We start from the raw sequence: 24,019 nt of genomic DNA, 5'->3' as shown, positions 1-24,019 counted from the left end.
AAGGTACTCAGGGCGAATCTCATCCACCCCCGGAGCCTTGCCACCGAGGAGCTTTCTCACCACCTTGGTGACTTCAGCCCCGGTGATGGGCGAGCCCACCTCCGAGTCCCCAGCCTCTGCTTCCTCATTGGAAGACGTGACGACGGGATTGAGGAGGTCCTCGAAGTACTCCTTCCACCGCCCGACGACATCCCCAGTCGAGGTCAGCAGCCCCCCACCCGCACTGTAAACAGTGTTGGTGAAGCACTGCTTCCCCCTCCTGAGGCGCCGGATGGTTTGCCAGAATCTCTTCGAGGCCGACCGATAGTCTTCCTCCATGGCCTCCCCGAACTCCTCCCAGACCCGAGTTTTAGCCTCCGCGACCGCACGAGCCGCAGCACGCTTGGCCTGCCGGTACCTCTCAGCTGCCTCCGGAGTCCCACAAGCCAACAAGGCCAGGTAGGACTCCTTCTTCAGCTTGACGGCATCCCTTACTTCCGGGCGCCACCACCGGGTTCGGGGGTTGCCGCCGCGACAGGCACCAGAGACCTTACGGCCACAACTATGAGCAGCCGCATCAACAATGGAGGAGGAGAACAGAGTCCACTCGGACTCCATGTCCCCCGCCTCCCCCGGAATCTGGGTGAAGCTCTTCCGGAGGTGGGAGTTGAAGACCCCACTGACAGAGGGATCCGCCAGACGTTCCCAGCAGACCCTCACAACGCGCTTGGGCCTGCCAGGTCTGACCGGCTTCCTCCCCTGCCAGCGGATCCAGCTCACCACCAGGTGGTGATCAGTTGACAGCTCCGCCCCTCTCTTTACCCGAGTGTCCGAGACACGCGGCCGGAGGTCAGACGACACAACAACAAAGTCGATCATCGACCTCCTGCCTAGGGTGTCCTGGTGCCACGTGCACTTATGGACACCCTTGTGCTCGAACATGGTGTTCGTTATGGACAAACTGCGACTAGCACAGAAGTCCAATAACAGAACACCACTCAGGTTCAGATCGGGGAGGCCGTTCTTCCCAATCACCCCCTCCCAGGTCTCACTGTCGTTACCCACGTGGGCGTTGAAGTCCCCCAGCAGAACAATGGAGTCCCCAGTCGGAGCACTATCTAGTACCCCTCCCAGGGACTCCAAGAAGGCCGGGTACTCTGCACTGATGTTGGGCCCGTAGGCCGAGACAACGGTGAGAGACCTGTCTCCAACCCGAAGGCGTAGGGACGCGACCCTCTCGTCCACCGGGGTGAACTCTAACACGTGGCGGCTGAGCTGGGGGGATATGAGCAAACCCACCCCAGCCCGCCGCCTCTCCCCGCGGGCAACTCCAGAAAAATGGAGAGTCCAGCCTCTCTCCAGGAGTTGGGATCCGGAACCTAAGCTGTGCGTGGAGGTGAGCCCGACTATATCTAGTCGGTATTTCTCAACCTCCCGCACAAGCTCAGGCTCCTTCCCCCCCAGCGAGGTGACGTTCCATGTCCCGAACGCCAGAAGCTGTGCATGTGGACCAGGTCGTCGAGGCACCCGCCTCTGACTGCCACCCAGTCCTCTCCGCACCCGACCCCTACGGATCCCTCTGCGGGTGGTGGGTCCACAGGAGGGCGGGCCCACGTCGTCCCTTCGGGCTGGGCCCGGCCGGGCCCCGTGGGCAGAGACCCGGCCACCAGACGCTCGCGTTCGGGCCCCAACCCCAGGTCTGGCTCCAGGGTGGGGCCCCGGCTGCGCCATGCCGGGCGACGTCACGGTCCTTGAATGTCGTACGTCCATGAGGGTCTTCTGAACTGCTCTTCGTCTGACCCGTCACCTCGGACCTGTTTGCCATGGGAGACCCTACCAGGGGCATAAAGCCCCAGACAACATAGCTCCTCGGATCATTCGGGCACTCAAACAACCCCACCACGTTAAGGTAGCAGTTCACGGTAGCAGTACATGAATGGGTTAATTTGCATAAATTATGTAAATTGCATAAACTCTTTAAAATTCATAAATCCAAAATGGCATAAACTCTTAAGTTGCATAAACGCTTTAAAATGCATAAAGTGGTTAATTTGCATAAATTATTAATATTGCATAAACTTTTAAATTCCATAAACTGGTCAAACTGTTGAAAGTGCTTGATTGGCAGAAGCTGCACAAATGGCTGAAAGGCCTGGAGTCTCCCCATTGGCTGGATTCGCACATACACACCAATGCAAAAATTTCAAACTCTCGTATAAAAAAAACTGGAAAACTGCAGAAGGACAATTTTTTCTCAAAACCCACAAGTTGCAGAAGCTGAACATGCACAAAGTGCAGAAATTGCAGAAAATGCAGAAAAAAGTGCAGAAAAGCATGGATTTGCGGCAGCCCCATTATAAGTCAATGGGAAAAATCTCCGACATTTTGGCCGATTGCGGAAAAACCGTAAGTTGCAGAAGTCCCAAGGGTAATAGCACCCTTCTCCTCAACATGCGGAACATTTTGATGCATAACTTGCATAAATTGCACAAAGCATGAAGGTGCTGAAAGCTGGAGAAAATCGGGAAAAAGATGGAAGAGGAATAATAATAAAGAACATGAAAACCAATAATTGAATCAATTACTCCCAAATAATTAATAACCTTTAAAAATGAAACCGTAACGTTAAGCTAGCTTGAGTTTGTTGTTACTCGGTTGTTGTGGTAACCGCTAGCAGCGACAGGAAGCGCATTTCTCCTGAAAGTAAGGCTTTCTGTACTTAAAATAGCGTTACGTGTATTAGGCATGTGTGGCTGAAAACTTGTGTTGAATGTTTTTTTTGTGTGTGTGTTAACTGATTGACTTTGCAGATGGCCAAGCCGAACACCTCAGGGGGGCTATGGAACTGCGCTCATCCCATCACGTACAGCCAGGAGACACAGGAGCTGCTCAAATGTGAGTGGGTTGTAAACTGGTTTATGCATTGAAATTGTTATGTTATGGTGCATAGTGCCTTGTATTGATCATTGACTGCCCCTTGTTTTCCTCAGTATTGATGAAGGAGTCCCATCTTGCCAATGTTCAGAAAAGACAGATCCGAGAATGCCTCAATAGTGAGTTGCTATGGCCTACAATCCACGATGATTACATTGTACTTGAAAAATAAGAATATGTAGATACATTTGAAGGGCTTGGCATTTGATTAGACCTGCCTTTTCCAGTTGTAGAAGCTAACAAACTTCAAGCATAGTTGTTCTGTTGATGAAATCTGCAAAATTTTAAGCATGTTTTTTTTTTACATATACTATAGATATCGTATGTATAATGTAAACAAATATACTACTACTACTACTACTACTACTACTACTACCACTACTACTACTACTACTACTACTAATAAATCAAACTTGTATAGAGTTGTTTTGGACACTCAAAGACAAATACAAAATACACACCAAAGAAAGGATCATCTATCTCTTCAAAATCAGCAAGCCACCAACACAACCCTGCTTACCCCTGGACTATGAGATAGCACCTGTTCTACTTTGAAACGCATAGTTTAAATGGAGTTACAAAGTGCCGTTATTCTGTAAGACTGACATATTTCTTTTCATTTATAGATGGAGCCCCATTGCACTTGGCTTGTGTTTCCATGCCCTCATCTCCTCCTCCTCAGTCAAAACCAAGCCAATCTACTGCACATGGACCCCAAAAGCGACGCAGCCTGGAACAGTGCAAAGCAGGGGACAGCTACGTTCGTGAGAGGTTTAGACCTGGGCCTACACGTAAGTTTTAAAATTAAGCTACTAGTTTTCTAATTACATACATGTTACTAGAGATGAAGGCTTTTTGTCTCTATAGGAGATCTTGAGAAGGAAAAACAACGTTTTCAAAGAATCCTTGAAATGGGAAAAGATAAAAGTGAAGTCACAATTAATCAAAGACCCCCAAAAAAACCTCCACAACAAAAGGAGCGCTTTGATGAAAGTGAGATAAATAAAACTCAATGATTAAAATATATAATACATTATAAATATATCATCTTATTTTCCCCCCAAGTCATGGAGGAAATTGAAGAAAGGCGACAGTTTCTGGACGATATGGCCTTAATTGGACAAGAGCAGGATTATGTCAACATAATCAACTCTGAAATATCACAGGTAAAACAACTCAATTTGCAGTTGCTGTTCAACTTGCCATTTCACTCTTGCCCTTTATCATTGTAGAGAATCAGAGAACTGAAACTGCTTGACAAGTCCCAGACCTTGAAGAAAGGAACATCGGCGCAAAAGATGGACAAAACGGAAGAAAAATAATGATACTAGATGGACATAGTGTATTTGTCTTCTTATTGTATGTGTGAACCATAAAACTGTAAGTTCCAACCCCAAATTCAAATTGGATACAGGCACTGAGCATGGATAAAAGGATAGCAAGTTAATGCACCACATGGTCTTTTGGTTATTGACATACACAGACAAATGGGTAGATAAAGTTTAGTTTATGGACAAATACGTAAAATAAGGCAATAATACATAAAAGCATTTAAATAAAGGCTAGTCATACAAGCAGACACATTAAGGCAAAGCAACATGAAAGGCATTGTCAAATAGAAATGGATTGCATATTTATTTTCAAGAGGTGCTTTCTTTGAGATACCTGTTGTGATGTCTCATTATTTTGAAATGTTAAAAATAGCAATGATAAAGGACTTGTTATTTTCCTCACACACGGGGACTGAAATGATCTGTAAAATGAATAAATCCATATTTATTTCCATGATGTGAAATATTGTGCATATGAAGGAAAAAACAAGGCCTGACCATGGCATTTTACAGTAGCAGCCAATTTCTTCTTTAAATATTGAACATTTTAAAGCAGATATTTCCTTTAAGTACCACAGGACTAAACCACATCCATTTTTGGAAACACAACATTGCGGGGGGACTAATGATAGTATTATAAAAAGCATTTAGTTCAAAGGTTACCTGAAATAACCTGACTTCATGTGACTTATACAGTTTGATTTATAAACAGCTCCATCTATGGGTCTCGAGTGATGAAGAATAAGGTCTTTTGCCATTGCATTTAAGAATACAAAACTAAAATGTAATCATCTGAATAGCCAAAGCTTCTCAACATGGCATCCCCAGTCATGTGACAGAAACCCACGGACAGCTCAAGTGAAGCGGACTCCTTTACAGTATTATAGTGCATAAAATGGGAAGACACCCGACACTAGATTGTTTTTGACAGAGACCTTGACAAAATGTTTTAAATCAACAAACACCCTGCTGGAAAATGTTTTTTTGGAAGCACTGCATGAAACCAAGTTGTCATTTTAAACAATGTAAGTCATTGACAGGAGGTCGGTCTTGTTAGTCATATTCCGCTCCCTTCCCCCATATAGACAGTGATTGTGTTCATTGGGTCACTGCGTTTCAGCTCTGCTCTTTGCGTGGGCTGGGGCTCTTGCCATGTTCGGCTTTGTGGCTCAGTCTTTTGAACACCTTCATGGACTTGAACTTGGTCCCTTTTTTCTTATGATGTTCTGTTTCTGGCTCCTTTGAAAAGTCTGCAGACAAAAACATAACAAGAACCGATTTTAGTTTGAGTCATGCTCTTACAATTGAACCGATTCATTGGTCAAAAATAAAAGGTTAACGCTACCTTTTTTCTTCAACATGGCTTCCATCAGTTTATCTTCCTCTTCCTCTCTGTAACAGGCACATTTTTCATATCAGTCGAAATATAAGAGTCAGAACCACACGTTTTGTTAGGACACAATTACCAGATTTCAACACTATTTTTATTTTGAAATTGAAGGTGGCATTAAGATTTGAGTAAATCTTTTTACTCTCCCTAACCTAACACGCTGTTCTTTATCTGGGCTTGGGACAGACTAAAAGTGTATAGATGCCAATTACTGACCCTCATGCGGATCACTTTTTGATGACAATGCAGTTATTTAATCATTTACAACTTTGGCCTGAAACTTCTTTTAATTCACTTAAAGGGGATGTAAAGCAAACAATTAGACATATTAAAAATGAGCACTATCATTGTAGGTCACTTGTACACTCCTAAAAATGTCTAACTCTTATTTACCTCTGTCTGTCCTGGTCCATGTTGTTGATGATTTGGTTTCGTTGTTCGATAATGGTGACGAGTTCAGCCATTAACTCCTGCTCCCGGCTCTTGTCCTCCTCTGTCCAGTCTTTCTCTATACAATAAGGTGATTTAATTTGTTAAGAAAGACTTATTATTTAGATCAATACAAACATTACACAAGCATTACTTGAAGGGTTATTTCAGGATTTTTGACACAGGGCCTCATTTCCTTGTCATCCAGAGTGTTGTTGATTTCTGTAGCTCGTGCTAGGCTAGTGCATGTCTATGGTAACTAGTAGCCTGCATTATAAACCTCTTCAAAATCATTGTTGCCATTTCTGATTTGTAGAAAGCTCCTTTGTGAATTCCACCTGTAGTAATGCCGGCCGCAGGTAAACAAACTACTGTAGATCCGGTAACCTGTAAGCAGATCACTCCGCCGCTGCGTAGCTTACCTCAGAAGCTGATGCTGCTCAAATATAAGTTCTTTTAAATGCAAAATGGTTATATTTAAAAAAATTACTCAGTCAACACAGACATTTATATCGGTAGTCTGGTGTTTTAAGTGATTTGCCTCAGGTGCACTGTGCTTGGGTCAGACTGTTTTTAATGCAGGCTACTAGTTACCATGGACATGCGCTAGCCTAGCACTAGCCTAGCACCACAAAGCTCTTCAAATATAAGGACTGCATGAATTAAAAATATAAATAAATCTCCAGAAATCAACAACACTCTGGATAACAAGGAAAGTAGGCCGTGTGTCAATAATCCTGAAATATCCCTTTAAACAATGTCCATATTGTCCTCTATGTTGATGGTCGTGACATTTTCTTTTGTCACTTAATATTCCTTACCTGGTTTGTTGAGTAGACACCTCAGCTCATACTCCACATCAGCTTGTCTCTCCTCCAGATTCTGTTGCTTGGCCCTGGAATCACATGAAAATGTTAAACCAATCATGATAAGAAATATCCGTACTCTAATTTTGCATTTTGCTCATGCTTACGTGTAGACGAGCTCCGCTTCCCGTCGAACTAAAAGGTGTTTCTCGTGGATCAGCGTAAACCAGTCCACCAACAAACGCTCCTCATCTTCATCTGAAGGAGTAACAGTGGAAATTATTCTCCATGTATTATTATTTATTGTCAATAATAAACAATACGCCTGTTCATTTCACCATTGGGATTGTCTCGTAGCTTCTGCTCCAGCTCCACGCCCCTGTGTTCCAGCTCATCCAGTTGTTTTTCAAGTTGACTCATCTCCCCATGAATGTCTTCCACTGGGATGTACTGGTCAGACTGCACCTATATAAATGATTAGGCAAGATGGAGTGGTTGTTTTTTTGTTCGTCAAGAAAGAAAGCAATATTTTTTGTTATCGATGTTTTTTTACTTTGCGTTTAATAAGTGGAAAGCCGTGGCCGGGCGCTGGAGGTCTGGCAGGACGAGGGCCTTTCGGTGGTTTGCTTTTGGACTTGGCTGCAGATGGAGATGCTTTCCTATTGAAGGGGTTTTCCTTGCAGATCCGCTAAAAATAAAGCACAGGTGTTTTTTTTTCTAGCACATTTCAATCAAACCAGTTTACCATCAATCCTGCTCCACACTATATGATCCAGTTTCACACAGAGCAAAGTTTCAAATACAAATGAAGACCAGATTCACTATATTTTCTTTCTTGCTTGGATCATTTTTGAAAGGCACTGACCACAACAGTTTTGGAGAGCTCGGTTTTGTGTATCTAGCCATCAATATATGGTGTAGTCAAGAATCCTCAAAATACATGACCACTCTTTCTGCTTCTCATACAGCTTAAAAACATTTTCCAACAGGGGAATGAACTTTTGCTACTTCTGTTTTAATGGTGTGTCCTAACAGTATTACCTTGTGGTTTGCGGCCAGTGGGCTTGGTGCTGTTGAGCCGTTAGTGCTGCGGCTCGTCTGGGGAGTGGCTGGTGCTGAGCTGGTGTATGAAGGTACTTGGGGCGGGCAGGGGTTGAGGGAGACCCGTTGGTCATTTGAAGAGGCCGCCGTGGAGTCGCCCGGAGTAGATATGGAGGGCTCTGATGTGCTTTTGGTGATGGTTTGTTCCTGGTCGCTGCTGGCACCACCGGCTGATCGCTGCTCTGAGCTGGACGAAAGGCTCTCCGTGCTCAGGGCCGGAGAGGCGGAGCAGGACGAGGGCTGCGAGGGGGACAGGACTGAGGGACACAAAGTGGAAAGATTGACTCAATTGAAAACACAAAAAAGCTTTAGGTGATTTTGATTTTTTTTTACTGCCACATTTTTCCAATCCATTGTCCAATGAAATACAAAACAGAACGTGAGCTTGAGGGCATGAAAACTGGCTGCCTGTCGCTCAGAGAATAGAATTTAAAACAGCTCTGCTTGTCTACAAGTCTTTTCATGGTTTAGCACCAAAGTACATCTCTGACATGTTATAGCCGTATGAACCACCTCAGATCTACAGGAGGGGTAAAGACAGGCCTCAACCCTAACTATTTTTGAGTCCAGGCTGAAAGGAAACCTTTTTACTGCTGCCTATGGAAATTGATTGTATCTTAACGAATTTTAATATACATATTTTTTTTATGTAATTGTATAAATTGATTTGTTTTATAAATTTTGATTATGTTTTTAATGCTTTTTGTTGGATTTTTTTAATTGTGTTTGGGCGTTGTGTTGCTGTGAGGCATATTGAGTTGTCATGTACATGAATGTGCCATACATACAGTATAAACTTGCCTTGCCTATTGATTGCAGTAACACTGAGTATAATATGTTACACACTGCCTGAGCAAGTGCAGTGGTCACACTCTCCCATCATCAATACTTGGAGAACTGTGCTGTAATCAAAGCTAAAGGCGGTTCAACAAAAAACTGACTTTTTTTGTGTGTGTAGAATTTAAGTTTGGTCAGGCAGTGTAATAATAGTCATAATATATATAAAAGGTTGTAATAGCCATATTTACACCTGCTGCTTATTGTACATATATGTACATTTATGGCACATTATATTTATTGTACCTATTTGTGTCAACATTTCATGTTGCACCATTGTAACAAAGAAAATTCCTAGTATGTGAAACCTTTCACTGACAATGACAATAAAACGTCGGATTCTGATGCAGTGCCTCAGTGGGCAGAGACTTCTGGGTCTGGAAGTAAAATACAATAGCTTATATTTTCAAAGCATGACAGAACCTAATCAGCTGAGAGGTAGGTCAAGACACTTTGAACCAAATACATTTTTTTCGTCGTCACAGCTGTTCTTTTAGACTCTTAATATTACGCTCAGGGAATAGATCTAAATAAGTTGCATATCCGTGTGGCACAAACCGTTGTTGGAGGTCGATGGCGGTGGTGGGACTCGAGGGGCGGGTCGTTTCTTGCCCTTTCCGGCGGCGGAGCTCTCAGATCGGGAGGAGCGCCCTCTGCTAGGGGAAGTCTCTGCTGCAGGAGACTCCGCTGCCCGCCTGATGCTGTACCAGGGGTGTGTCGCCGCCAGTGTGGGGGGTATGGCACTCACATCACCAACCTCCTCTTCCTCATTCACTTCATCTTCATCATCCTCAAATGGGTTGCCAGGTGGAGTGCTCGATCTGGAGTCGTCCCCCTTGAGAGAGGACATAGAACCCGAGTTTGGAGGGGTGGCGAGGCCGGGGACAGGAGGGGGAGGGGCTTTCTTCTTCTTGGGTTCTTGTGATTGGACCAGAGCAAGCCATGGAGGGTCTTTGGACTTTTGGGAGCCACCAGACAGACTACAGACACAGACACACAGATTGGGGACGACAGCACCATGGATTGAAGACACATGGATGGTGAACTGATATCAGCCTAATTACAAGTTAGAACACACTGAGAAAATGCTACAGAGAGGCTGATTCATTTCCTGTTTTTAAATTGATTCTTAACACATTTGCTCTCCTTAGCATTTGACAAAGGACGGCATGAGAGTTGACTTTTACAGTTTGGATGTGTCTTTGTTTCACATCTTATCAAGAGTAAACATAGAGCTCCCGGGTCGACGAGGTTGTTTTCAAAGTGCTATGGTTGGACAGGATTGGCATATTTACTGGACTTTATTGGATAGGACCAGTGGTGTCAATGTCCATCATTTCATTACTTTCAGTACAGATACAGATCCTTCTGGTCAGTGAGAGTACTTAAGTATTTGCTGTAGACAGTACTTAAGTGTTTTTAAGTTGTAGAAAGTACAAGTCATTATGAATAATAACTCTTGTTGAGAGTTAATAAGTTCTCAACAAGAATACAACTGAAGTAAGGTAAAAAATCCTCAAAGAAAAGTACTGAAGTGAATATGACCGGTTTTAATGCGTTTCTAAATATGACTTATTTAGAAGGATAACATTAGTTGCAAGTTCATCCGTTGCATAATCATCATTTTATTTCAGTGATGCAGCAATTTTAATGAAGAAATGTCGGGCAGAAAGGTTTTTTCATTTGAATTTTTAAGCTGCTGACAGGACGTGACAGATGAAGGTAAAGTTTCATAGCCGTTTGACTCATTCCCCATTGACTTAACATGGTCGGCACGGCAACAGTTTAAATTTGTTGTCCTTCATCTATGTCACTTCCTGTCGGTGTCCAATAAGGAAGAAACTATAAACATCACAAAAATGGTAAAACTAAAGAAAGCTGGGTTTAATCAAAATCTTAAATATAATTGTGTTAAAGCAGTGCTGAGTAACTCTTCCCTCTAGAGGCCATAAGCGCAACTGCAGGTGTAGTAGCAAGTTACGATTTTTTAACTTATTAAATGTCTTGGAGAGTAAATACTACACTGACAGGAAAGGCGAAGGGAGAGAGGGTTACTGTGCATCCAATTATACAATGGAAGTATTTTTTTTTCACACAAACTTGGCTGTAAATACTGTTTAAAGTGACGCTAGCCCACAGTTAGCTTTGCCCGTTAGCATGTTAGCTTCTTCTTCGTGATTCCATTAGTGTGTATTGCTTTCTCCGGACCGGTGGCAGTCAAGTTGCAAACATGGTTTTCTGGCCAGAGACACCAGGGGGGGATGAAAGACCCTCCAATCATCCCATAAACACTTGTATTACCCCCACAGGGACTACGGAAAGGATTTATTAAGGTAAACACGTTACTTAGTACTGCTTTAACTATGTTTTAGCAAAAATTGCGTCTAAATTCACACTCATGAGTAGCAGTGGAACAAATGAACAAAAACTATGATTATGATAGACAGTAACATAAAAAGGTGTGAATAAAGGGATTAGGCTTACCTTCCAGGGGACTGTGATCGTTCTCTTGGTTTCGGTGGAATGAGAGGCTTCTGTGGGTCACCTGTAACACAAGTCAAATCGATCTTTCAAACTGCTGCTATAAAAATGAAGTATGACAGATGTGTTAAATGCGTACTGGCTGTTGCAGGGCTGGCGGTGGGAGGCAGCCGCACTCGAGGCGCGGGGCGAGGGGGCGGGGCGGGTTCAGACACCCTCCTCGGGGCAGGCACAGGGCGACTCACACTTTCAGACTGACTTTCAGAGGGAACATCTCCATTGACTTTAAGTCCTGCTGGTGATTCCGTTTGTTCCTCTTTGACTTCCTCCTCTTCCTCCTCTTCGTCACTCTCGTCGAATGGATTTGGAGGAGTTGAAGACCGGGCGCCATTGTCATTTTCTTTTTCTATAGACTCTGCTTCATTATCTACAACAGGAGGGGCTACAATAGCGTCTTCAGTTGTTATGCCATTGTCACTTTCTTTTTCTATAGACTCTGCTTCATTATCTACAACAGGAGGGGCTACAATCGCGTCTTCAGTTGTTATGTCATTGTCACTTTCTTTTTCTATAGACTCTGCCTCATTATCTACAACAGGAGCAGCTATAATAGCATCTTCAGTTTTGTCATTGCTACTCAAGTTTTCAGTCTCCTCTGTTTTCGACTGCACTGAAGACGCGTAAGGAACAGGACTACGACCGATCCTGGCAGACTCGACGATGACGGGTTTCTTGCTCAGTTCCGGCTTCTTGCTGAGGTCCGGTCGACCGTTTTGACTGGACAAAACGCGGCGTGCGATGTGATGTGTGCAGACCAGGGACCCGGAGGAGCTCTGCAGTTTGTAGGACCCAGGGAGTAAGGTGCTGTGGCATTCTGTGCACCTGCGAGAGCAAAGAAACAACATGTGACAGAATGTTTAACACCACAGTTAGAGATGGCTTCATTGTGCAGCATTAAAGGTACATGTGTCAATATTAAAGGGGGGGATTACGCAAAATTGGCTTTTTAGAGCTTCTTACACTGCAAAAAGTAATTAACTAGATCAGTATAAACATCTCAATTTGAGCATAATAATCCAAATTTTAGTTGTTTTGACTAGTTAAGAAGTTCTTGGGCATTTGTCCTAGATTATTTCACTTGTTCTGAGATGTTTCTGACTCGTTTCAATACATTTCGTCCTTATTTCAGGTCATTTTCTTTGCCAATGGGGTAAGAAAATTGGTCTTATCTCATTGGCAATTTTACTTTCTTATTTCAAGCGAGATTTACCCTAGAACTGGTATGTATACTGAAATGTCCTCAAACAAGCAAAGTAAACTCGGTCCGATCAGGAAAAGTGTCTAAATGAGTGAAAACCGCTCAAAACAAGATGCATTTCCTCAATTCAAGTCATTTAAGCCAATGCTTGATATTTACTTTTTGTAGTGTACCATGTTACAATGTTGTTCTCTCATCAAAAACATACCTGGGCTCTGGATCTTCCCCAGTGTCTATTCTTGGCATTGCAATGCAACCAAATAGCTACCAAAAAACTCCACCTGAGGCGCTATGTATCCATCTATTTTATTCTTTTTATTGAAACAGCTGTGAAGCGAAGGGGAGTAAGGAGGAGGGGTGGGAGGGGCTTATGGGAGCTCACTTGGAGAATCAGGAAGTGAAACAACTGGATATTTTGTCTTAGCTGTTTTAGATCAATATTGTATTTTATAACCAACAAGGTGTGAAAAGCATAACACCCCCTCTTTAACATCTTTGGCCCTGGAAATGTGTCAATTTCATGGGATTCTTGTTGAGTTCAATCAACAAAAAACAAATGTAACAATGTGCTTTGAATGTTCACCACTTAAACCCCACCTGAACTGAGCACATTTTCTCTAGGTTGGCTTTACCTAAATCTAAAAGCTTCAAAAATAGCCACATAAATGAGGATGAAAACAACGCAAAAATGTGACAAAAAGCAAAACAAAAACTTGCCCAAAAAGCTATGAAAATGCGACCAAAACACGACAAAAAGGCAATTTAAAAAATGTATGAAAAAGCAACAAAAATGTGACGAAAACACGACAAAAAGGGACAAAAAGCAACAAAACCAACAAAAACATGACAAAAAAGCAACAAAAAAGAGACAAAAACGTGACAAAAACGCTTCAAAAATGTGACAATGTGACAAAAACGATTACTCTTGTAGGTCTTAGCTTTCAAACAAGGCATTACACTGTTGCTCTTCAGTCGATAAGCTTTTTAGATTTGGGTAAAGCCAAACAGGGGCCAACCAAAAAACCCAACTAAAAGACTGTGCAAATGCAGTCTGTCTCCTCACCTGAAGCAGTTGCGATGGAAGAGCTTGCCGTCCACGAGAAACCTCTGCACCAGGTGGACGTGTTTGTTGCAGATGGAGCAAGTGCTGCTCAGGGTGCTGCGTTTCGCCTCAGCTCCTGTCTGCTGATGGGACGTCCCAGGGAGGAGGGGGGCGCGGCGTCGGGAGAGAGGGGAAATGGAAAGCAATGCGGGACGGGGAGATCAAACATGGAGTCAGGATTTGAGGGTATGGCTCGATTATTGTGTTAACTAACTACCTCTATGTGAGACCAAATTAGTCAAAATGAAAGTAACAAATGTCACAGCAAAGGTTTAGTCGTGAAAACTCAAAACTGATTACGAATAGTATTCAGTTAAAGGCTGTAAATTTCAAGCATGTCCACCACGGTTTGTTTTTAGTTAGAAAAGTCAGTACAAATTTTGGCAAACGGGTGTTAGCAAACCTATATAGTTAGTCTTAAAAGCAAAACGTTAGAAAGAAAAACTAACCTAACTTATTGGCTTTCCACTCCTCAACAACCCCCCCCAACCCCACCTCCTACTGCCAATGCCCGGGACAAGAGAGAGGAAGGGGAGTCAGATGTGAGGGGGAGAGGATGGAGCGGGACTGTTTTCCATCTGAGAGAAACGGGGAGAGTCCAGGAGGAAGGAGGGCCCAAGTACGGGAGCGTGATGATGGAGGTAAGAGAAGAGAGACAGGATACACAGGCTATCTTTATAGGCTTACTCTACCTCAGCTGCTCCGCTCTCCCCCCTCCCCGCAGCGCAACACAAAGCCCAAACAAGGAAGTGGGCATTAGCCGCCACATGTGCAGATATTGTTTTAGCCAAACGACAGGATGGGATTTGTGTTGCACGGCGCACAGTGACCTAATGCCCCCACAATAGCCCATGCACAGAGAGAGGGATAGATTATTCTGACAAACATGCTCCGAATCCAGCAGAGATTATTTACAATAGATTCTCTGGCGAAAACGCAGCTTTGTGGACATGCAGCTGCAAAAGAGTACCGTGCAAATGTAACAGGAGTCAAGATTTTCAGGGACGTAACCAAAAACACACGAGCAATAGTACAATTGAATGCAATGTTTGTGTCTATCGCGCCGCAGCTCGTACCTCATTCTCAACCGTTTTGTCGTCTGAAGGCAATGCAGGCTTCTTCTGGGCCAGTTCACTGACAGGGCCGGCAAGACTCGGCCTCTTCAAACACGGAGGGTTTGCTGGGGAGAAACAAACGATTTCAATGTTGTTTATGCAAAGCTTCATTGTGAATTCCACTACATGTAAAAAACATACAGTTGAAATTGGGTTATTCTCAAACTATCAGTGCAAAAAAAATAAGTCTAAACTATGGTTCATTAGTGGAATGAAGAAGAATTACACACCCTGCATACTTCATAGCATAAATTTCAACACAAAAAGTCCACACATCCTTGCACGTTAATGCTAAAACTAGTAAAATAACATAATTGACTGTGCATAACTTCAAACAAAAACAATGCCGCCCAAGAAGTGACTTCCTGTTTCGATCCAGCACGGCAAAATAAAAGCACGCAGCTCGTCTCATTGATTAGTTCAGCAGGTTCTTGCAACATCACAAGTATATACTAATTAAATACACACATTTTAAGTGGTTTGTCTGTTAGGCAGAAAGAAAGTTGAACTAATGAATTGCTGAACTAATCAATAAGATGGGGCTTTTATTGTTGGTGTGCCGGATTGAAACAGGAAGTCACTTCTTGGGCGGCGTTGTTATGATTTGAAGTTATGCACAGAGTCAATTACAGAATCATGAACTGAATGACCACACAAACATAAAAGAATGCATCAAGCTTCAATATATTCTTTTGATTTCCTCATGGTGTACGGGGTGTTTCGCTCACCTTGGGACTTGTTGTTAAAGAAGTTGTAGTATTGAGAGACATAGGTGATGACACTGAGTCGGTCTGGCACTTTCATAGACACCATGTCCTCTGGGTCCAACAGCGCCGGGATTCCCAACAGTGCCTCAGCCACTTCAAATGCCTGCAGTCACGCACAAACAACAGGTCATTTAGATAATCGTAGCTTCGCACTTCAGTGATTATTACGCTTGTTTGTCAAAAAACATGTCGCAACAAATGCACAAGAAAACTGGCCAGTGCTTTCAAAACATCAGTGGCCAATTTCTTAAACGAGCCATTAGTCTAATGAAAAATTCCAGTGAAGATGAAGCACCTGATGTTACATAAAAGCAAGGACACAATGCAACATTTAAATAGAGAAAGTAAAAACGAAACCTTTACATTACAGAGATGATACCAGATTTGCAGGTAAATGTTCAGTTCTGCAGTTTGAAGTGGCCAGTGTGGACATATTTGTGATTTCACAGCTACGTGTCACACGGAATAGCAAACTGACTTTGTTCCGCACAGAGTTGCACTGAAAAGCAAAAAATATTTTTCAACGCACAAGCACTTCACTGTGTCAAATGCAGCATCATCAGCAATCCAAATGCTGGCCTTGTGAATGTTTACTTTTATAGCGCCAACCCTGTATTTTTAACATCATGATCCAATCCTCTAAATTACTGTTTCCATCTAACAACAACCACCATCTAGTCTCTTCATTTACAGTTTCTTTTCATTGACAGCATCTTAACCAACTCACTAGTGACCGCGGTCCAATGAGGTGATAGAAAAACATACTTTTTGAGCCAAAGCTTAGCTCATGCTAATACAGGGAACACACCCATTTTTCCAGCTGCTTCACACTCATGTCAATATTACTCTCCCTACGGACAAGCTCCTGCCTCAGTACAAGCACAGGTTCAGAACTTTTTTTTTGCATTAAAATCTGAATAGTGGATTGTGTCTTCCTCATGTCAGTGATCCCAGCTTACCAAAATGTAGGCTCTATCTTTTCAATTATATATGTTATTTCCTATTTATGTTCTTATTGACTCTCCATTCGTAATCATATCAACCAGGAGGACTTAACATGGACAAGGTTACTTACTACCACCATGAATACATTTTTGATTAATTGTTGTATGGATATGATTGACAGGAAGACAACAGAGATCAACATGGAAATTGACCAATATTTGACCAGTCAGCCCGTGTTCCATTAAAGCCTCTGGTCTGTATAATTCCAATAACAAAGCTGATCATTGGGCTGGGTGTAGTGGGGCTGGGTGATACGAAGACAAAAGCTGTTTTGGTAATGACGTCGTATCAACACGTCTCCACTCACTCTTCTGTCGATCAGTCTGGTCATGCTCGGAGTGGGAGGAGCTGATTTAACTCATCATTATCATTGTGATGTGTGTGATTGTTCAGAAGCAACAGATGACTTTAGTTGCTTCTTAAAAGATAACACAAAAATACTAAACAACTGAAGATCGCCTTCTGTAAAATATAATTAGTATTTATTATAATTGAAGGCGCAAAACATTTACAATTTATGATTTATTGATGTTAGTTCGGATACCGTATTTTGGCTTAATTTCACTAAAATTTTCAATCAAAAATACAGCGAATTCAGTGTCAGAAATGTAAAAAAAAAAAAATCTTCTCAACATCCTTTCACTTTCACTTTCAACTTCAGTATCACGCGACCGCGACCCGCCACTTTGGGAACCACTGATTTTGACAAGTGGTTCCAAACCTTTCTTGTGTGGATTTAATGCTCCTTCAACGTTGCGAGTGCTGCCATTGATTTAGAAAGTGATCAACCCCTTAACCACCAAGCACATTTTCTCTAGTTCAGCTTTACCCAAATCTAAAAGCCTCCTGACAGTGTAATGCCTCATTTGAAAGCTAAGACCTACAAAAGTGATTGTAACTTTTTTTTTGTCACGTTGTCTCTTTTTTGTTGTGTTTTTGGTCACTTTTTGTTTCACCATGTTTTTGACACTTTTTTTTAAGAAGCTTTTAGATTTGGGTAAAGCAAAAACGGGAGAAAATGTGCTCGGTTCAGCTTTCCTTTTGAAAATACATTCAAATACTATTTAGTTTCACCTGCTGTTTGTTCTGAAATCATTCCAGGTGCCCCTCGCTTTGTGCTCACATACCCCCAAGGGTCTTTAAGATTACAATATAAAACCTTTGGCTTGTTGCCCACCCCTTGTTTGATGTCGTTAACTTGAATGACTCACCAGTCTGTTGTTCTCGTAGACATTTTCCTTGGACAATGAAGAGAAGTCTCTGAAATGAGAGATTACAAAAATGTATTACGTTTTGGCAGCGTTACAGCATGACCTAATATAGCTACCTACAGTTCAAGTGGTTTGACCTACTTCTGTCTCATCACCAACCATAAAACTGCCACAAGCGGCCTTTTTAGCATCACAGCACAAAATGTTGCAACTTCCAAAACCAGACACAAGGACTTTTGGGTGGGTGAAAAAAAAAATGGCTGAACAATAAGAAAGAAGCCACGGGTGCAAACGGTGGTGATAGGCTCGTAATTACAAGAATGTGCTCTGAAAAACGGCCCGCAGCGAGGAACCTTACGCCGGCTCCTGCAGTAAACATCCTGCTGTAAAAGTGGAAAATGTCTTGAGCGTTTGAACAACAGTCGCTCTGAGGTTTGTTCGTGCAAGTGTGAAGCTGTTAAGACAAATTTACACAGGAAAAAACAGTCACGCGTTCAAAAGGGAATGGAGTTTGTAATTACCATGTCATCAGAAAACAATTAGACAGTGCAGCAGTAGCAAGTGATAAAATCAGATTTTTCTCGGTAAAACTTTTTAACTGAAGCAAATCGAGTTACATTATATTTCATGTTTACTGCAGCTTGTGTGGTATTTTAGGACATGATTATTGATTTACTGCCCTTTTTAGGCGTAAGAGTTGACAGTATCTAGTATCTTTATAGACCCTTTTACTGCTTACATCATCAGTGACATCAGCCGGAGGCAGGAAGTGATCAAGAGAAATAAGATTAAACTAAAACTAGTGATTATAAGTGTAAAACTACAACTAAAAAATGTGGTCCTGTTGTGGCTTAAGTGGCAAGAACAAGAGGAATTACATTTCAGACGATAAAATAAGGTTTATCTGATATTTCCAAAAACAGTTAGACATTTGTTTATCGTTACTATGACAACAGCTACAATGGAAATAGATAGGAATATAGCTTCCCGCCTCCAGCTAAGGCCGGAAGGTTTACAAGCAATTAAAGGGTCTATAGTCAATAATATAACTTATCGCAATATAATTTATCGGAATATTTTCCTGCCTCAATATACTATACTATTGCAATACTTCTCTTTTCACATTTTGTGTAGTGTCCTGACTTGATATACTTCTGATTTAGTGCTTAAGCTTGTTTGAGTGGTGTGTCTCAGGGTCATCCTCAATTTTGATGAGAGATAATCTTATTCATGCTCCAATAATGCATTGAGGTAGAGTTGTTTAGCTACGGTTTTCCCCCAGTTTAGACATAATATAGTCCTATCATTTTAGTTCTGCTTTAGACCCTTTATAGATCCAGTTTAGTATTGCTTTGATCTCGACCTGGTGGGACTTGGGGGTCTAATATTTGATGAAGTAGTACTTTGAGGTCATGATTATGTGATAACAGGAAATCTTAATGTTCGTTCAGCCCCGTCTCCGTCTGTGGGAGTCTGCGGCGACCATGCGGCGCTCTCGAGAAGGGGAAAAACAAGTGAATGAGTCCGGTGTTGGCCTGGACAAAGTCTCCACTGTTCTGTTAATCTAGTTCTCATGGTGGGCAAAACACACATACCAGCAGCTTTGATATCAAGGTCAAGCCAAAGAGAGTCCGGTCTACAGTGTCTACTTTGGTATGGGGAAAAATGTAGACATACATGTTGAACTTTTGGTGACCCTAAGAAGATTTATAGATGTGGCTGAACATGCAGTACCAGGTGACATATAGAGGAGTGATATGGAGAGTGTGTGTACTGTGAAAACTGTCTGCGAGATTATTTTGGGAACGGGGACAGCTCTAGGAATGAGAGCACACGAGCTCAGGCTATTTTAAATCTATATAATCACAGTATTCAGTGTGTCAGCTGAAGGAAATCTTATTTTGCCATGAATCTAATGATTGGATGAGACCTGGTGGGGTTTAATCTATTCAACCACTGTAATAGAAGATTTTTGACTTCGTAATATTGTATGGACTCTTTGTTTTCCCTTTAAAAATGCCATCACAATATTGCAATATGATGTAGGTGGGTTTAATGTCAGACCGATTTATCTCATGGAAGATTAGTGGGAGAAGCGCGCCATAAATGTACATTATGCAACGCCCCATATGTTAACCAAGCCATAGTGACTTTTACAACATGTTTAATCACATGCAAATGGTCTCCGTTGAACAATCTCGACAGGGGCATTCGCAGTTATATTGACTCTCCACTGTTTAATGCACAGTGATGAATATACATTGCTTACAAAGTGCTATTACAGTACAGTGGCCTCATACAGCAGCATTAGAGCTAAAGCCACTCTGACAGGACGAGGTCCCAGCCACAGATTAGACTGACGCACTGTCTGCTTGGATCATTGTTAGTTTGCTGATGGGATTGCAGGTAATTTGAAGTCCTACTGAGCACAAATTGCGGAAAGTTTGAAACACAAAGGCCATTTGAGGAACTAGGAAGTGCACATGGAAGCTTAGTTTAGTCAGTAATTGTCTATTAAGTGGTCTTGGGTCTGCTCCCTGCAGCTCAAGTTAAGCAATTAGAGGAAGCCACCTTTGAGCTGCAACAAGACATTACTTTGATATTGACTACATTTTCTAAAGGCATTAGCTATTCCTAAATCCAATGCGAATTACATTATCTGTTTGTACAATTAAGTTTATATTTTGAGGTACACGCCTTGACTGCGCCCTGGATCACTTCAGCTTTTCTGTTGTTGCTTTCATTTGCACATTTAACTTCAGTGTTTGCATTCCTGGTTTAAAAAAAAAAAGAAATCCTGTAAAAAAAAAAAAGTTGCAGACATTGATTTCTTCATTCCTATCGTGAATCCATTTAATCCCCATGTGGTTGAATGTTCTTGTGGTGCTTGTATTTTCGTGGCAGTCAGTGAGCTGTGTGATTACAGTAGAGGGGTGTGTTGTTATAGACAGGGCATGACATGTCAGTCTGAGTTAGTAACAGCAAACTACTGCCACACTCTCAGATAAATATGACTATGAGTGGTGCAAGTATCACATCCGGACACTCACATCATGAATGCACATATCTAACATTTAAATCGCACCATTATTGCAAAATATAACTAGCCTGTATGTTTGTATGTACAGCATAATCAAACAGAAGCAGTATGCAAAACAGTGAAAAAGAGCCAGTTGGAGCCAATTTTAGCTATGTTTGTTCCTCCTGCCACTGCGTGGCGCTGTGTGTGCGCTAATGTAATTGCCTGCCCTATATAAGGGGGGAGGCGGGGGCACTCAGGTGTGGCAGTGTGGAGGCAAACCTCTTTTGACCGTATCTACGACTGGAACCTGTGTATGTGGATGGCATTGAGGTACGCCAATAAAACCTTGGAACACAGTATATTTCTTGTTGATTGTGGAGGAAGACACGCGTCTGAGACGCCTAAACACTGCAACCGGAGCGGACTTTGCACAGGGCAAATTTGGCCGCAACATTGTCAAAAGAGAGCCTCGGGCACCGGGCGTAGAGAGCTTGAGCCGGCTGTGAGTGGCACTGCACGGTTTCCTGGAGTCGAGTGGTCCCACCAACTACCGTAGCGGTGATCGTCGCGAGGTCTACGGCGAACCGGCGGACTGTTGGCGGGAGGAGGAAGAGGAAGCAAGGGGACTGTATGCACGTCCTCTACCAGCAGCGGTGGTGGTAACTGGCGCGGGATCGACTTGGCGCGGGAGCTTCATCGATTGCAGCGTGGCTGCGTGGAGCACGAGGGAGCGGCCCGCAGTGGAAGCCTGCCACGCGTTCTGAGACTACACGACGTGGAGGGGCATTTCACCCACCTGGTACGCTACTTTGCGTTAGTTTGATCGTGGAAGCGCACAGTAACTATGCTAATGATGGCGCAGGGAAAATGAATGAGCTTTGGGAACGGGACAGTGAGTGCACTGTAAAAAACGCACACCTCCTATTTGAAGAAGTGGATTGGGAGGGACCAGAGATATTTGTCCCGGTAATGGCTGTCTGTGAAGACACAGGAGCCAGTGATGGATTCGAGGAGGTGGATTGGGAAGGGCCGGAGCTGTTTGTTCCAGTGAGTGTTGCCTGTGATGATACAGGGGCCGGTGACACCACTGAATGGCAACTTTCACTTTCTGATGTCCAGAAGGACTCAACTCTGGTCGAATTGCACTGGGAAAACCGTTCACTTGTCGACCAGCCTCCTGCCGAGGTGGTTGCTACCGGCCCATCAAAGGACTGCTTCAATGCAGTTCTGTTGCTTTCACAAACACTTAAAGAGTCCGTGTTTGTGAAGTGTAGCTCAATGAGCAGTGAAAACTGTACTGTTGCCATTTTGAATTGCTTTTTGTTCTTGCTTGTTGGACAAGCCCATAAACTGTTCAAACATAAGCAGTACAAAACCTTCAAAAGGAAGAGATGGAAATGTATTTACTAAACTAACCAGGATGTAAAACTACGCTAGTGACAAAATTGACTACTGATATGATTTTGGATTATGATTTTGATATCTGTATAAAGTAAAAATGTGTTCCCTTTTTGAAAATGTAAATGTATGAAATTGATTTGTTATGGCTCCATTTTAAGTAATGTATATGTAATTGTTTCCGCATCCGGCTTCAACAATTAAGGGGCCGGTGTGTTGGAGCCAATTTTAGCTATGTTTGTTCCTCCTGCCACTGCGTGGCGCTGTGTGTGCGCTAATGTAATTGCCTGCCCTATATAAGGGGGGAGGCGGGGGCACTCAGGTGTGGCAGTGTGGAGGCAAACCTCTTTTGACCGTATCTACGACTGGAACCTGTGTATGTGGATGGCATTGAGGTACGCCAATAAAACCTTGGAACACAGTATATTTCTTGTTGATTGTGGAGGAAGACACGCGTCTGAGACGCCTAAACACTGCAACCGGAGCGGACTTTGCACAGGGCAAATTTGGCCGCAACACTTGTGATGTCAACTCATTTTGATCAGTTGCAGGTAGATAATACTGTCTATTATTAACTGCATTGTTATTCACCAAAAGCTGGTGATCTGACTGGAATAATGTGGGACTATATCTTTGTAAAGCAGCTGTTATGAGAGGCAGATTACTCACATTAGATCAGGCCTGTAGCGGTGAATGAGAGCACAGAAAGCCAAGCCGTCCCGAAAGGAACTGGACATGTCCCTTATGTCCACATCGTGGTAATCTCCACACTGTATTCGACACCACTCTTGAAGCGCCTTCAGGGACCCCATGTTTGTCATAAAATCATAATAACCGATTCCTTGTTGAAAGCTTCAGCCCCAAATGTGACAGAGGGCTGTGTGAAGTCCAGTCAGACACGACTCATCCGCGCGGATTCAGGAGCAGACAACACCCGCTGCGTTATATTCATTTACATCAACTGAGTCACTAGCTTCAAGGTTAGCCGCGTTAGCAACGTCTCCAAACGCAGACTGTTTTCATCGTACGTGGCTATACCTGCAGTTATTATCACTGTACAGCACGGAGACCTTTGTCCGTCAGCACGGCGTTAACATGACTGATAATGAAGTGTCGATGATAATACTGAGAGCCAACAAACTTCACTGAAGGCAACTCCTGCAGCGACTGGAGACCACGGCTCGCCCAGGCGCAAAGTTTTGCTTTGATCCTGTGGGATTTCTTCAGTCAGATCCAAACCCTCTGCATTAAATCCATCACTGAGGATCCAAACCCGGTTCTGCAATGAGGGTGACGAGTCCTTCTCCTGTGTTTTAGGGAGACAAGAAACATTCAGTCAGACTGACCATGCTGACAGACAGAACACAGCCCCTAATGCAGCTCAGTCTCAGTGGGTCGTTGGACCGCACATCAATGTCCCACTCCCAAAATAGGACCAACCTCTTTCAAAGGAAAAGATTATCCGTATTTTTGGCATTTCTTAGTATCGGAGCAGCATCGTGACAAGCTTTTCTCGTCCTGCCCTGAGGAAGCAGCAGCGACCTGCCTCTATCCTAATCAAAGTCACGCTGCAATTCCCTCTTCATACACACGGGGGAGTAAAGTGCGCAGTATGACGAGGTCATTTATCTGAAAATGTAAATAGATAAACTTACGGCGCATGGTATGGCTATCACACATCTCACCGAGCATGTTTGAACTTTACTGTGTTCTTATCTGCACAGACGGTTATACAGCGATCCTTACAAAATCACGATGTACTTATTTCCTTTAAGTGAGAATTTACATCTTTGATACAGCATGACATTTTATAAGATTATTTCGTCATTAATAATTTATATCTGCGGTAAAGT

The 24,019-nt window shown here is 43.0% G+C and overlaps 2 protein-coding genes across 5 annotated transcripts in view; one reads left to right on the top strand and one right to left on the bottom strand.

The window, feature by feature from the left end:
• cUnh22orf23 (chromosome Un C22orf23 homolog) overlaps positions 1-4,331 on the top strand; it is a 33,159-nt gene extending 28,828 nt beyond the window's left edge. The window contains exons 1-7 of one of the 2 annotated variants that reach the window (XM_079552809.1): positions 2,585-2,682; positions 2,790-2,874; positions 2,970-3,032; positions 3,540-3,704; positions 3,781-3,906; positions 3,979-4,079; positions 4,146-4,331. In XM_079552809.1, coding sequence (XP_079408935.1) covers positions 2,790-2,874; positions 2,970-3,032; positions 3,540-3,704; positions 3,781-3,906; positions 3,979-4,079; positions 4,146-4,235 — 630 coding nt within the window. In that variant the 5' untranslated portion in view covers positions 2,585-2,682 and the 3' untranslated portion in view covers positions 4,236-4,331. Of the gene's footprint in view, positions 1-2,584; positions 2,683-2,789; positions 2,875-2,969; positions 3,033-3,539; positions 3,705-3,780; positions 3,907-3,978; positions 4,080-4,145 lie in introns of those variants that run through there. The other variant, XM_079552808.1, reaches the window with a different exon arrangement.
• Positions 4,332-4,336: 5 nt separating this feature from the next.
• micall1a (MICAL-like 1a) lies at positions 4,337-23,747 on the bottom strand. Of its 3 annotated transcripts, XM_079552805.1 has the most exons (17): positions 23,607-23,747; positions 22,836-23,472; positions 17,747-17,795; positions 15,492-15,633; positions 14,725-14,828; positions 13,610-13,731; positions 11,428-12,170; positions 11,292-11,352; positions 9,366-9,787; positions 7,911-8,227; positions 7,423-7,557; positions 7,208-7,334; positions 7,037-7,127; positions 6,885-6,958; positions 6,028-6,142; positions 5,590-5,636; positions 4,337-5,494 (listed from the first exon to the last, which is right to left on the bottom strand). In XM_079552805.1, exons 2-17 carry the CDS (start codon positions 22,985-22,987, stop codon positions 5,361-5,363), a joined length of 2,835 nt encoding a protein of 944 aa, XP_079408931.1. In that variant the 5' UTR covers positions 22,988-23,472; positions 23,607-23,747; the 3' UTR covers positions 4,337-5,360. The 3 variants fall into 3 exon arrangements, with proteins under 3 accessions (XP_079408931.1, XP_079408930.1, XP_079408932.1); XM_079552804.1 differs by having other exon boundaries at positions 22,836-23,726; XM_079552806.1 differs by having other exon boundaries at positions 13,610-13,728; positions 22,836-23,726.
• Between the last annotated feature and the right edge of the window lie 272 nt (positions 23,748-24,019).

Source organism: Gobius niger (genome assembly GCF_951799975.1).
Source record: "Gobius niger genome assembly, chromosome: 3".
Classification (NCBI taxonomy): Eukaryota; Metazoa; Chordata; class Actinopteri; order Gobiiformes; family Gobiidae; genus Gobius; species Gobius niger.
This window is presented reverse-complemented; position numbering and strand designations above follow the sequence as displayed.

What these genes read in the sequence shown, in the direction of transcription:
- micall1a (XM_079552805.1), bottom strand. Translation starts at nt 22,987, where the DNA reads ATGACAAACATGGGGTCCCTGAAGGCGCTTCAAGAGTGGTGTCGAATA. An exon ending in CGCTACAGGCCTGATCTAAT is followed by an intron (nt 17,796 to 22,835) that starts GTGAGTAATCTG and finishes CTCTCATTTCAG; the next exon opens with AGACTTCTCTTCATTGTCCA. An exon ending in TCTACGAGAACAACAGACTG is followed by an intron (nt 15,634 to 17,746) that starts GTGAGTCATTCA and finishes GCGTGACTGCAG; the next exon opens with GCATTTGAAGTGGCTGAGGC.